This window comes from Physeter macrocephalus, chromosome 7, assembly GCF_002837175.3.
Source record: "Physeter macrocephalus isolate SW-GA chromosome 7, ASM283717v5, whole genome shotgun sequence".
In the NCBI taxonomy this organism is placed as follows: Eukaryota; Metazoa; Chordata; class Mammalia; order Artiodactyla; family Physeteridae; genus Physeter; species Physeter macrocephalus.
Window position 1 is genome coordinate 13,808,170 of NC_041220.1, and position 14,342 is coordinate 13,822,511.

At 34.7% G+C, this 14,342-nt stretch overlaps 1 protein-coding gene across 2 annotated transcripts in view; it reads left to right on the plus strand.

The window, feature by feature from the left end:
- The window catches only part of GRID2 (glutamate ionotropic receptor delta type subunit 2), a 1,406,179-nt gene that overhangs the window by 840,724 nt on the left and 551,113 nt on the right, over window positions 1-14,342 (plus strand). For both annotated transcript variants that reach the window (XM_024126697.2, XM_024126698.2), the window contains 2 exons: window positions 4,277-4,450; window positions 11,852-12,013. In XM_024126697.2, the coding sequence (XP_023982465.1) occupies window positions 4,277-4,450; window positions 11,852-12,013 (336 nt within the window). The remainder of the gene's footprint in view (window positions 1-4,276; window positions 4,451-11,851; window positions 12,014-14,342) is intronic.

A 14,342-nucleotide genomic window follows, 5' to 3' on the forward strand; every position in this document is an offset into this window, starting at 1 on the left:
CATCATACAAATTGATGTCAAAACTTGAAAACAATATATTTTTTTCGCCTGCATTAAGTGTGCTATAATAATGAGAGGATATGCTAGTTCATATGGTGTAATCAATCATATGTTAGTAGTTGATAATGGTATTTATCTTTTCCCTGCAATCAGTCGATCCAGCACAGAACAGCCTTTCCATATAAGTACTGTCATCCCTTCGGGGTCCTGAAGGAGATGGTCTAGCACTTTATTGAAGTTTTGCAAAAGTTAGAAATTCAGGTAGGAAGATACATGCGCTGTTTAGAGCAGCAAGAAGCATAATGCTATAGTCACCCTTCTATTCCCTGATGATACCGAACCTGACCTTTGGCCTCCTGAATTCTTATTTAAATAGTTTAAGCCACTGTTCTCTGCTAATGACTGCTTAGTTCTGCAGTTAAGGAGAAGGGGGTTGTTGTTGAGATTTGAAAAGCCTTTATGTGTAATGAATATTTAAAAATTTTTTTTAGTTAGTGATTAATTGAACTGCTCACTACTAATCTGTCAGGCAGAAAGCTGCCATTCTGCTCCCCTTCCTGCTGCTGTAGTCTACAGTTGGTTTTGTTCCATATTTCATAATATTTGTATAATTATTTCACGTTAATATTAAACTTTATGGAAGCATTAAAGGATCATCTTTGCTAAAGCATGAAGAATGTAAACATATCAGCAATGCAACAACAGCAATAAGCATAATCTTTTCAAATTATACCACATAGTACACTGCTTAATATCATTACTGAAATCTGCTTTATTTAGAATGGGTAAAGTTATTAAAGCACCCCAAAGTCTATACTTAAAGTTTCAGGTATCTATCTTTAGAAGATGTTTTGGTGAAATCTTGTCATTCATTCAGTTTTTCATTTATCAGCCTTTAATGAATACCTACTATGAGCCAAGAACTTCGTTCAATGTTAAGAGATAAAAGAATGGGAAAAGGAGTAAGGGGTCCCTTCTCTGAAATAGTTTATATAATATAGATTGGCATCCAGCCTAATAGATTTTGAGAGTCTTTCCTTCCCTAGAATTCTATTAACTTAAGCCTAAAGCTGATATCCTACAAGGATTCAGGAGTAATCCAATTCTCCTCAAAGGTTTGTTCTGGGAAGTGGCTCTTTCTGGCGGAGTTGTATCCCTATCAGATATTTTCGCTTTCCTCTTCCTTGGCTCTTACACAGTTCCGAGTTTGCCCTACATTAAACTCTCACAGTAAAGTGATAAGAATCTTTCCTTGGATATATTGATTTGATTCTTAATAATTTTTGATTATCCATGTAAATTATTTGGGGGGTAAAAGACTGTACGCCTTGCTCTTAATGAAGAAAAATTGAGAAAAATTAGGTATACTAAAACATATTTGTTCATTTTTAATTGCAATATTCTTATTTCATAAATGTACTCATTCAAATCAAGAATACAAAAAGGACAAATAATTTTATAATTTACCTTCTTTAAATTCTTTCAAACTCAGGAAATTTCTGTATCTTTCTAAAGAGTAGCGTATTTGGGTAGTACAGGGGGCTTGGTAGAGTATGTACTGAACTGATTCTTCATATGATTATTTTTAAAAATCAGATATTTTAACATTTTAAAAATTCAGCACATTAGAATAATGTAGATTCCAAAAGATTATATAATAGTTTCATATTTTAATAAAAGCAGTTTACTTACAGATGTATTTTTCATTTAAAAGTATCTCTTAATAGATTAAATATTAACTTGGCTTCCAGTGTTTATATAACATTGCATCTGTCACTCTTGAAATGCACCTTTTGGAATGCAGAAGTAAAGTTCTTTAAATATAAAATAGCTGTCTGATCAAGTTTTCATATCACTATCAAACTATTTTTGAGATCAGGTGTCAAAACTAAAACTGCAAGTGAATTTTTTGAGACAGACTGTCTGTTAGCTTCATTCAGAATGGCAGATTCTTTCCTCCCAGAATATTACTTTTTTTTCCCTTCCCAAAAAATAATAATAGGCAAAATGTATTCAATTCAAATTGACATTTTCTCAAGTATAGCTTAGTCGCTAAGACACCTGTGAACTTCAGCTTTTAGAACCTGTAAAAGGTAACCATCCTCTTTTGTGGGTTTAAAAATAGTCCTCTTAAAGACTTTGGCTCATGATAGATGACTTTATCATTTCTTATAGAATTATTATTAAATGCTGGAATAATATATCTTTATAGCTTTAATTCCTATCACCTATGCATATTAATCTAAATAATTCCTGTAAGGAAAAATGGATTTCTTGTGTAATTACTTCAAGGAGTGTCTCTTTTGATGACATTTATAAATTCATACTATGAATAAAGGGTATTTTGAATGAAGAGCTTGGAATCTCCTTGGTTCCTTATTTATAAATGAGAATGACAGTATCTGAATCAGAATGTAGTTTTTAGCAGAAGACGAGATAACAGGTTAAGTACTTAGTATTTTGCCTAAAATATAGTAGGGTCTTAATAAATGTCAGTTTTTATTCTAATGTGCTGATTTGTAGTTCACCATGGGTGGAGCATGTAGAAATGCTGCTGTTTGACAAAATGTTGATAAATCTTAGTATCGCTAAAGAAAAAAAGACCATGTATATAACACAACTTAGTCAATATTATGCGAAGAGTGGTAGTATTTTTCACTGCCTTTTTAAATGAAAATTCCCATCTGCACAATAAGAAATTTTTTAAAATGTAAAGACATTGAGTAGCAATAATAATTAATTTTGAAAGTTTTCTAGTTAAATTTCAGGCTTAAAATGAAGTTGACAGACACCTTTTAATTTTATTTTGTGAGTAGATGACAGAGATTTGAAAAGTGACCTGCTTTTTGCCAGACAGAAATTTGGGGGGCCAGTGAAATGACACACACTAAAGAAAAAGATGGCATTTTAAACTGAGAAAAATAATTTTTTATGGTACATTAAGGATTAATCGACTGCAAATCCAGGATATTACACTGGATGTAGCTGATGGCAGTTGTTATTTTATTTTTGGAGAAATCTATATTTCAAAAAGATCATAAATAAAAGATGAATTTTAAAGCTAATATATGCTATAAGAAAGAATAATATGTGATTAGCATAGTAAGAAAAAAAGAAAATTTACACTTGTAAATCATCTTTTTCTCTTTCATTATTCTGTAATAATTCTTTGAAACAAAACTGAGAAATGCTTACTGTATTCCAAAATGCATCATGTGTCAAATTTTTTATTTCCGATGCCATAAGAATCTGTTGAAACCAATAATACGTTAATTACAAAGGCTTCATTGGTTTAAAAGGTTCCAAATGGACACCATGGAGCGCAAACTACCTAAGTAAAGACTACATTAAAACTAAAATTTATTCTGATCAGTCCTATTCTAATTCCAGTTAGAATAATGTTCAATTAGAACAGATGTATGTTATGCAAATATTATGTTATTTTTATTAGTTTTACATCCATGATTGAGTCAAATCTTAAAATTTAAGTCTGGAATTGGGAGGTGGCAGGGAGAAAGAAGTAGAAAATGCTTTTCTTTGAGTTTGGCAAATGCTTATATACAAACTAGCATTAATTTGGATAAACATCACTGGAATTCACACTGCATTAATCAACAGAATTTTTCATCTTTATGTTAAGAACACAATTACATACTAACTTATCCATTCAGCAGTTAGAGAGCACTTTGTTTTGTCTATTCTTTACCAAGAGAAATGTATGAGTTAACACCAGTAGTTCTAAGAAATAATTGGGAAAAGTCTTAAAAAATAATTTCTCCTCATTCTCTCTACTTGTCTTATTGAAGAACCTCATTTTTCATTGCTAAGAACAATATATATTATTCTTACATTATAACTATCTTCCTAGGTAGTCAAAGTACCTTGAAATCCATTAATGAATAATTAAGTGTAATAGCAAGTTATTTGAGACGTCTTCCCATGTTTAGACAACACATATTTTTCTGAAGTGTTCAACATATTATAAACTTATTATTAATAAAATGTGTTTTAAGTCAGTTGCTCCACTTGAAATTATTTAGGTATTAATTAATTATATACATAAATGCATATAATTTAAAGCACAGACAGCAACTACAAATGAGTTGATTATTTTAATGAACATGTGTTGTTGCTTTCATTTGGATGTGGGCTAAGCATTATGCAAATGTATTACAGTAACAATCTCTTAGCATTTCCAGATAACAACTCATTAATAGTTTTGTGTTTCTGTTACTGTATTAAAGCATTTCTAATTCTTCCATTTCTTATCTTATAGGAAATAAATGATGTGGACGTACAGGAACTTGTAAGAAGGTCAATCGGAAGGTTAACCATCATTCGTCAGACATTTCCAGTCCCCCAGAATATAAGTCAGCGATGTTTCCGTGGCAACCATCGAATATCTTCAACTTTGTGTGATCCAAAGGATCCATTTGCTCAGAATATGGAGGTATTTTCTAGGTCCCTGGATATTCCTTCAAGAATGTTTTGTTGGGCAGTTGTAGAGAGAGCTTTTCCAGTGACATTGCGCTCAGAATTGTACACATTTCCATTTTCTGAACTATTCTCCTCTTCCAGCAGTTTCATAAGTCTGATGGGGAGAGTGCTAAGAATCTGTCTTTGATCATTTTGACCTCATTACAGCAAAATATCTACTTGTTTAATAAAAATATAATAAGTAAAGGTTTTTTCTTTTCAGCAAGTGAATCGATAGCATTTCTCATGGTGAATTTGTGATTGATACTCCTTAGTGCCAAACTCCAAATTATTAAGCTAATAAATTTGCTTGCCTTTTCTGGCATAACAAGGATATAGAAGTTTATTCTTTTTTAAAGATTAAATTCCGATTGGAAGAACTTCACCAAAAAAAATTTAGAAATCAAAAAAATGCTGTAGTGTTAAAAAGTTATATCCAACTCAGAGGGGATATAGCTGAAACCTTTGCTATTCAGAATACAACAAAGAATTTGAAAGTAGATGAATACAATCTCTGAGCAGCAAAATAAAGAACCCCAAGTCCCTGAAGCTTACTCATAAGAATGCCCTTTTAATACTCACCTGGAGCCTATTTCTTTTTCTTAAGGCAAATCCTATCAGATTTTTTTGGTTTTATTTCTGTTTGCACTGGAGTTCTCAATATGTCAATCTGATGGAGCTTTAACAAAGGCAGGCACATCAACAAGAATAGGGCTCCATAAGAAGCACTCTAGGGCTTCCCTGGTGGCGCAGTGGTTGAGCGTCCGCCTGCCGATACAGGGGACACGGGTTCGTGCCCCGGTCCGGGAAGATCCCACATGCCGCGGAGCGGCTGGGCCCGTGAGCCATGGCCGCTGAGCCTGCGCGTCCAGAGCCTGTGCTCCACAACGGGAGAGGCCACAATAGTGAGAGCCCGCGTACCGCAAAAAAAAAAAAAAAGAAGCACTCTAGCTAGGCAAGAGAAAGGAAAAGTGAAATCAAACAGATACACTAATTCAGGTATCCTATCAGAGCAGGACTTTCCCTGTAAAACAACTCTATATCATAAAGCAGTTCCTAAGAGTACCACTGTAGTATATTGCTAGTATATTTGTTAATTTTTAAATAATATCCCTGAGATATCGACAAAGATTAAAGTCATGGTCAATTTCATAGGTTAAAAAAATGATATATTTTAGAAACCTATTCCTTCAAAATGTTTAATATCAAAAACATTTTAGTACTGAGAGATGTTTAGTTTGAAAAGGTTGGGAAAATAATCCTAGGAGAACTAGTTCATTCCCAATAATACTGGATAAATAAGTCGACTTGGCAAAACTACTTCTTTGTTTGAAAGTTAACTCCACAGCTTCCCTATTTTTAGTCAGCTTTGAATTTTTTTAGATAAATTACCATTTATCTAACCATTTCTTCATACTTATTACCATTGTAATGAGCCATGTGTATTTACCAGGCAGCTGGCTCTGGGATCATTGCCCATAGAACTTTCCTACTAAATTTTAAGCTGTTTTAGAATAGGTTCTCTCCAGGACCAGTCATCATAAAATCACATTAACTACTTGTCTATTTTTCTTTCCCCCATCATATCTACCATGGTGCTTTGCACCTTTGTAAATATTTGTGGATTTGAATGTAATTGATAAGAAGGCAGGGGTCAAAGTAAGCTCCTCAAGCCTAAACAAGGTTTAAGTTTCATACTTCCAGTGACCCATCTTTTCATATTAATTGGTCATGAATATAATTCATGTGGAAATGATAGAATTTTAAATAGAGAAAAACATGAAAGAACTTTGATTTAGAAAATCATGAGCTATTAAAGGCTGTTCCTGTCAAAAGAGGTAGTAGGAAATGTACAGATTGGGAAAGCAGAAAGTCACTACATAGTATTTTTTTTTTTTTTATTGTGGTACGCGGGCCTCTCACTGTTGTGGCCTCTCCCTTTGCGGAGCACAGGCTCCAGACGCGCAGGCTCAGCGGCCCTGGCTCACGGGCCCAGCCGCTCCGCGGCATGTGGGATCCTCCCAGACCGAGGCGCGAACCCGGTTCCCCTGCATCGGCAGGCGGACTCTCAACCACTGCGCCACCAGGGAAGCCCCGATAGTCGCTATATAGTATTTTAAAGCACATTCGCCTAACAGCACAATCCTTCTGATTCAATTAATGAATTCCTTGAAATCAGAGAACAAATATTGTATTTATCTTTATATTCCCAGACCTGTCTGATGAATTAAGGATGTACTGGAAGCACCACTCCTCCCGCCATATACCTTGATCATACTCCCCTCAAACCCACGGATAGAAGAAAACAGGATGATTACTTTTTCTTTGTGCGTGTATTACATTTAACGTCCCTGGTATATTTAATAGAATTTGACTAAATGTTTAATATATAAAAGGAAAACTGACAGAAACTTTTATGTGTGAAGATTTATATAATGAAGTGTCTAAATGCAGGGCTCTTGAATTTAAAATGTCCCACTAAAAGCAGAGCATTTGATATAGAGGCTTGCCTTGGTGCATATTTTATCTCACTGAAGTTAAAGGAAACAACAAGAAAAGTACTTATTAAAAATTTGAAGCCCCCCCCACCAGGTTCCCTAGGAAAAGCAGCCCTCTCAACTTGGAGTCCATAAAAATAGTGCAGATAAAAATGATCACAGACAGACTTATATCTTATCAGCAGGGTACAGTTAAAAAACAAACTAAGAAAAGAACTATGAAAATATGATTCAAGTCAGCTCTAAAAATAGAAACCTAGCTATAAAATCACAATAATCAGTACAACAGAGGAGAAGAGGGTACAGTGAGCCCGTGTAGAGATCTCTAGGCTGTTACATATTTCAGTGTACGTAGAAAGGGGAATAAGATTTAGAAAGAATAAAAAACATGTTTCCTCAATCTTTAAATTAGTGCCAGAAAGACTAAAATCCGGGATTAGCTGAAGTTGCAAAATAAATGTTAAAGATACCTTTTAGCTAGAAACAGAGTTTTTAGCAATATATGAAGCAAGAAGGAAATGAACCATTTATTGCTTGGTGAAACTAATGTTAGCTTGGCTGCCAATTGAGGAAAAATAGAAATATTCAAATCCTTTTGCTTCTGTTTTCTCCATCTAGGAAAAAAATGTCCTCAAATTGGAAAGATTAAAGTCATTAAAAGAAAAGTAAACCACTGGTTTAGAAGGAGCAGGGGTTTGGAGATGGTTAGGGTATGCCTTGCTCCTCTAAAATGAGGCCTGAGAAATAATTGCTCAGAGCAGTAAATAAACCAGTAGATATGATCACAATATTGCAATTTAGAAATACTAGAGAAGTACTTGAGAAGAGAACACAAGTACAAGACATTGGTAATTGTCCCAGTTTTCAAAAGGAAGGAAAAAAGATCTGACAGCCAGAGTTTAACACACTAAAATTAATATTTGGATAAATTGTAGAATATATTATTAAATATATGGTTTGGGGTACTTCAAATAAGATAATAGGACTTCCTTAAGAGCAAGCACTGCCAGACTAAGTCCTACTTAATATTTTTTTTAGATTGGGAGAATGTCATAAATCTATTTATTGTATATTGATTTTAATGCAGTGTTTGACAAATTTCCTTATGAAATCCTTATGGGAAGACATTAAAAAGTCTAAATAAGTTGATGTCATTCAAACATTTTCACCAAAGCCTCCTAAGAACAGAAGATGGTAAACACTGTGGCTTCAGATTTTTTAAAAAGTTCAAACTGTATTAAAGTTTCAGTATTATCTTTAAAAGTTATAAAACATATGAGTTTCTTTGAAATTAAAAGTAATATTTCAAATAATTTATCAGTTAAATTACTTTGTTTTCTCTCCAAATTGATAAGCAAAATTGATAAGCGTAGAACATCCCGCAGATGTATTCTGTAGACTTGAGTATCTTTAATACCTACAACTTTTCACCAGAGCTTCTCTTACCCTCAATTTGAGAAGTATGGAACTAGAGGAATATTCAAACCACGCTGATAAATATTCTACTCTTGAAGTGCAAGGAATTCTCTGTGGTCACCCAAAGAGTCTGTCCTTGAACCTAATATTTTCAAAATGTTTATAACTACACAAATGAAAATGAATAAAGTATGCCTATCAGATTTGTAAATGACATAAAGCTAGGAGAGAAAGCTTACATTGTGTTACATCATCAAGATTCAAGTTATTAATATTCACTGAGTAATATGCCTAAAAATTGAAATATGACAGAGATAAAGTATAGGTTCAAAGTCGATTACAGACAGTCTAGATGGATGAGAACTGGTTTGACAGTTCAAGGCTGTTAAGACGAAGGCAAACTTGATTTGAGTATAGCAGAAGTCATATTTGCTCCAAGCCACTCTAATGTAATCTTGGTCTCTATGTCAGAAGCATTTTGCTAAGATCAAGAGAGATAGCGTCTTATACTACGTTCTCCTAGTCAGCTCGCATCTGCAATGTGTTAGTTCTGGGTACTAAACTTTCGACAGAAACACTGAAAAATAAGAGAAGGACAGAGGAAGAATGCGGAGATGATGAGCAGCCTAGATATAATACCAGATGATAAGCAACTGAAGGAAAGAGGATGTTTCAGGGCAAGACAAAGGAGTTGTCAGGTATTGAAAGGTTGGCATGTAGAGGAGGTGGGTGCTCATGGTCAGTGAAGTCAGAAAACAAGCGTAGTAACAGTAGGTAGAGAAGAATGATTGGTCGACTGGTGGGATACTGGAGTTTAAGATGTTAGAGGAGTTGTTCATTTGGGTCTAGTAAATAGTCATTTGTGTTGGTCATGGCCAGAGTAGAAGTGAAGGTTGTCTGTGTAGAAATTGAAGTGACCTTTTTTAAATATAAGGAGGCAGTTTGGGATCACTGTGAGAGAGGAGTCATGAATAAAGAGTGACCAAGAGGTCAGTAGATACTGGCAGAAAGGGGCTGTAACGTGTGGCATGGAAATGAACACGAACCTCAAAAGAGAATAGGTACTTGCCTGAGAAAGAAGTAAAAGAAGGGGTAATAGAAAGCTCCGAGAATGTCATCACTCCCTTTTGATCCTGCAGTTTAGGTAGTGGGGAAATGAGGAGAGGTAGTCATTTGTTGAAAACACCTGTCACATACTGAGTACAAGGCACTCAGCTTTAAGTCCATCATGGATGCTAAAGTGTGTGCTTTATGGTGTGCAAAGGAGACTGTGCCACAAGAAGTGTCAGGTTTGGATGGAAGCCAGGTTGGCAGGTCTCTCTTATCTTGACTTCTGTTAAACCTACCTGATGTTAAACTTGGCTTTCTTTTCTTTGACTTCTTTTCCTTGACAACAGTGTATCAAAAACCAAATATATGCTAGGCTCTAGGCTAAGTCAAGAGGAAATAAAAAATAAGGGAAACAAAAGTACAAAGGAGAAACAATATGTACAATATGAGCCCTTGTCCAGAAAGAACCCATATTCTAGTGTGAAAAGCAGAGTTTAAAAAATCTTAGCATTATGCTATGCTTCAATAGAGTTATGCACCAAGTGGTATGGGAGATAAAATGAGAACTGCCCACCTAGACTGGGAGCGGGGAGAATCCTGAGAAGTTGTCAGGATAGGATTCACCCAGCTTGTGACCCATGAATTAAATACGAGAGGAAGTTAACTAGATGGAGAAAGATAAGGAGACATCAAAGGATGCTCCCACAACTATCTCATCTACACACTTAAAGAAATCAGTTAGAGGGTGAAACAGAATAAAGCTAGGTTGCTAAGAGCAAGCGAGTTTGAGGCAGTGGTGCAGGAGAGGTCAGAAAAGACCAGATTATTGCATATTATTGAGAAATCATCATCAAAAGATTTGCTCTGGATTTTTGGGTACAGCTCACTCATCCATCATGTTTCGTCTAGGTTTACCTTTTGGGTCTTCACAATCTTAATTCAGATGAAGTTTGATCCATCAGGTACTTTTAACATCAAGTCTCACTCTTCATTCATTGCCAATCGCACCATCCCTCCTAGTCCCTCTAGTAATTATCTGGTGGCTGGGCAGGGGGGTAGGGGGTGGTGAGAATGAAAATAGCCTATCCTAATATTTCCTTATAGAGAACAAACTGAAATTTCACTTAGTGCATAAGAGTGTTCAAAGTCCGTTTAAAGAAATGTCTACAAGCACGAATGGTTAAAGATTTACCTAGTTTTGAAAGAAAACTCAAAAGGCACTGTTAGGAACTGCTTATTAACAGTTGTTCATAGTATCAAACTTTCATCATCCTAATAGTTGAAGCTTAGTACCATGCTGTGATGTGGACAGAAAATTTCATAAGATTCCTTCATGATTAATTATAAGCAAAGGGTAATCAAAGTACTGTCCCCTTTATTTGCAGGAAAAAAATGTGATAACAAGACTCTTAAAAATCTGAGAAAATTAGAATGCTTAAAATGGGTTTAATTTTTATAGCTGAGTTCTTATTTTTTAATTTTATATTAGAGTTTTCCTTCAAAGAGAAAATAATATAACAGTGTTATATTATTTAACCTCTGTTATTGACCTTGGATATCTCTTGGTGTCTGTATTTTTTAAATATTGTTTCTAATTTATTTGAAAAATAAACATCATTGGTAATTAACAGTGAGGATAGTGGTTCTGGCAAGACTTAAGTGTAAGAGTGCAATACAGCTTATCAAACATGTGTATAATTCATTTTAAATCTATATAGAGGGAAGATAACATGATTACATTAGAAGAAGAAAGAGTTAATGTAAACACACATTCACAGTGAATAGCTTATGATATTTGTCATGTTAATTAATTTAAATGCACATGTATATAATTTTGTACAGACCCTTGATCATTGTAATGTTTATGAATGGTGCTGTTTCCTCTCACTTTTTTCATTACTTTATCTCCAGAGGCACAAACGTACAGGCAGGTGTCTGCTTCCTTTTTTTTTTTTGCACCTCTGACACTCATCTTCTATGTAAGATCAAGTTGATATTTCTCCATCTGAATAACCAGAATGCAAAAACTTGACATATTCAGAAAACGTATTGTTCCGTTTGCCCTTCCAGTCTTAAGCCCTTAGATCCTTACCTCCTCAGAAAGAAATAAGGACTAGTGATTTTCTAAGGTCTGACACTAACAGCCTTGGCTCTTTCGAAACTTCTCTTTTTTATCTTCTCTTTCACAACTAAATAAGCTGAAAAAGCAATTGGGGCATACAATCAGACAAGACTTCATTCTCAATAACAAAATTGCCCAGGAAATGAAAAAAGAAACCTTCTGCTTAATAAATAACCCAGTAAACCAACTATCTATGACATGAACGGAAGCAACTGAGCTGATGATTTTCTCCTTGTTCTTGATGGTTCGCATCAATGATTCTAATGATTACTGTCTAATGTCTTTTCAGATTTCAAACCTTTACATATATGACACGGTGCTTCTGCTTGCTAATGCTTTTCATAAGAAGCTGGAGGACCGAAAGTGGCACAGTATGGCTAGTTTGTCATGTATCAGAAAGAACTCCAAGCCCTGGCAAGGAGGGCGTTCCATGCTGGAGACCATCAAGAAGGTAATTTCTGACTAACATTTCTTATTTTTTTTTTTTTAATTCATCCATTAGTTTTTTGTGTTGTTGTTGTTAATTTTATTTTTTTAATGAAGTATAGTTGATTTACAGTATTGTGCCAGTCTCTGCTGTACAGCAAGGTGACTCTTATACACATATAGACATTTTTAATATTCTTTTCCATTATGGTTTATCACAGGATATTGAATATAGTTCCCTGTGCTAAACAATAGCATCTTATTGTTTATCCATCCTATATATAATAGTTTACATCTGCTAATCCCAAACTCCCAATCCATCCCTCCACCACACCCCCTCCCCCTTGGCAACCACAAGTCTGACTAGCATTTCACTCTTCCTAATTTTTATGCAAGGAGGAACAATTAAGTCATTGTTTGATGAGATATCTTTTAGTAGGATTTTTTTTCACTAATGTTGCTGCCTGTTCAAAGCACAAAACACTGTAATGGGTAAATGAAATATTTAAAAAATCAAAGTCACAAAATCATATACGTCTATGAAACAGGGAGCCCTTATGTATTTATAAGGAAATTTTATGCAGGTAAAAAATTAGTTGTTGAAATATTTTAATGCACTTTTTCATTATATCATTAGGGTCAGAGATGCTCAAATTATTTTGGTACCTGTCACAAAATACAAAAAGTTATTATTATTCTTTTTCTTTAAACTACACCATCCACTGAAAAAAATAAACACTAGACCTAGGTGTTTTTCAGTTAGATGATGCATGATAAGACATTGGATGTGATGATCTTTAATTTACCTTACAACAAAAATATTCATAAACAGTTAATATTTTACAGCATTTGTGAACTATTTGGGGTACTTGATGGCATTCTTCTTCTTCACTTTCAATGTGGTATTTAGCCTGGCTGTGACCTGCTTTGGCTCAGCTACCTGCTCCATTCCCATAATGTTGTTTAGCTCCTCTCAAAGGTATAAGCATCCTGCAGTTCATTAGCCTCTTTGTCATGTCATCCTTGCTGGCATTTTCCATTAGTCTCGCACAGCTTCTTGTATTTAAAATGAAATGATTAATAAAATAAACAAATTTCTCCTGTACCCTTTACACAAAGGAGACAGCCATTTGGAAGTTTATATTCTTCATTTTATGCATCCTTTTTCTTTCTGCATGTGTTTGCCTTTTTCTCCTGAAATAGTTAGAGAAATAGCTAGTCAAGTGAAATATGAAGTATTTAGAAATGCCAGAGAAAAATCTAAAAATTAACATTAAAAGGGAGCTAGATGTACAAAAACCAGGAAGTAGAGGGAAAAATGTTTCAAATAGAGAAAAGCCTGGATCTTCCTCTTGGTACTGTATCCTCTTTGCAGAAGAATCACTTTAATGAGAATTTAGGCTCTTATCAACAGAATGCTTGAGAATTAAATGTATTGAATATATTGGCAGAGGAGGATTTTTCAACTGAAAAATGAGGAAGTCAAATCTAAGCTCAGGGTGTTACCAAAATCCCCCAGCTCTATCTATGTAGAGAGTTGGCAGGTATGAATCCAAGGAAGATTGTTGAACATGGTTCTGACCCTGCCAATTTATTAATTCATGGTTTGTCTAGGATGCAAGAACCTGAGTATATTCATTCTTTGGAAGCTGTCTCACAAAGACAGAATCATTGTTTGGGAGGTTGCTTACGAGATACTTATTTAGTGAAAGTATCAGTAGGAGGGAAAGAGAGACACTATAATATATGTAGGTATTTCTTATGGAGCAATTCAATATGTAAAATGTTGTTGTTAGAAAATTTGTAATCAAAACAATGATTTCATATGATAATTATGAAATTTTGTTTTGGGGGAATATTTGCATATTTTTCTCCTGTAAACTTTCAACCCGGTGGCACTTTTTAAAGGAATATATCCATTCTGTGTATCTAGAGACAATGTCTGAATGATATGTTTGATTGCAAATGTTCTATTTCATTAGTTTTTTCTCACATTTCAAATTGCCCTTAAAAACGGAGTTAAGTTTTTCCAATCATATTACTTTGCCTCATCTGAGTGTCTCGGTTATCCCATTCGGATGTCCAGGCTGATGACACTTCACAAAACAAGAGAATTTGAGAAAAAGTTTACTACTCACACAGGGACTCCTGGGGAAAGGAGAGTGGGCCGGCCCATGCAGGCCCAGGCTGGCTTGAGCCAAGCACTGTGAATGGGCTGGGCATTTGCAGCGGTTAAGGGATGGGGCCAAGAAAAGTTCCCATTTATGTGGGCTGGAGATTTTTGAGGCTTAAATTTCCCAGGGGTGTTAAAGAAGGAGGTGCAGGATGGGCTTTCTTTTTTTTTTTTTTTTTTT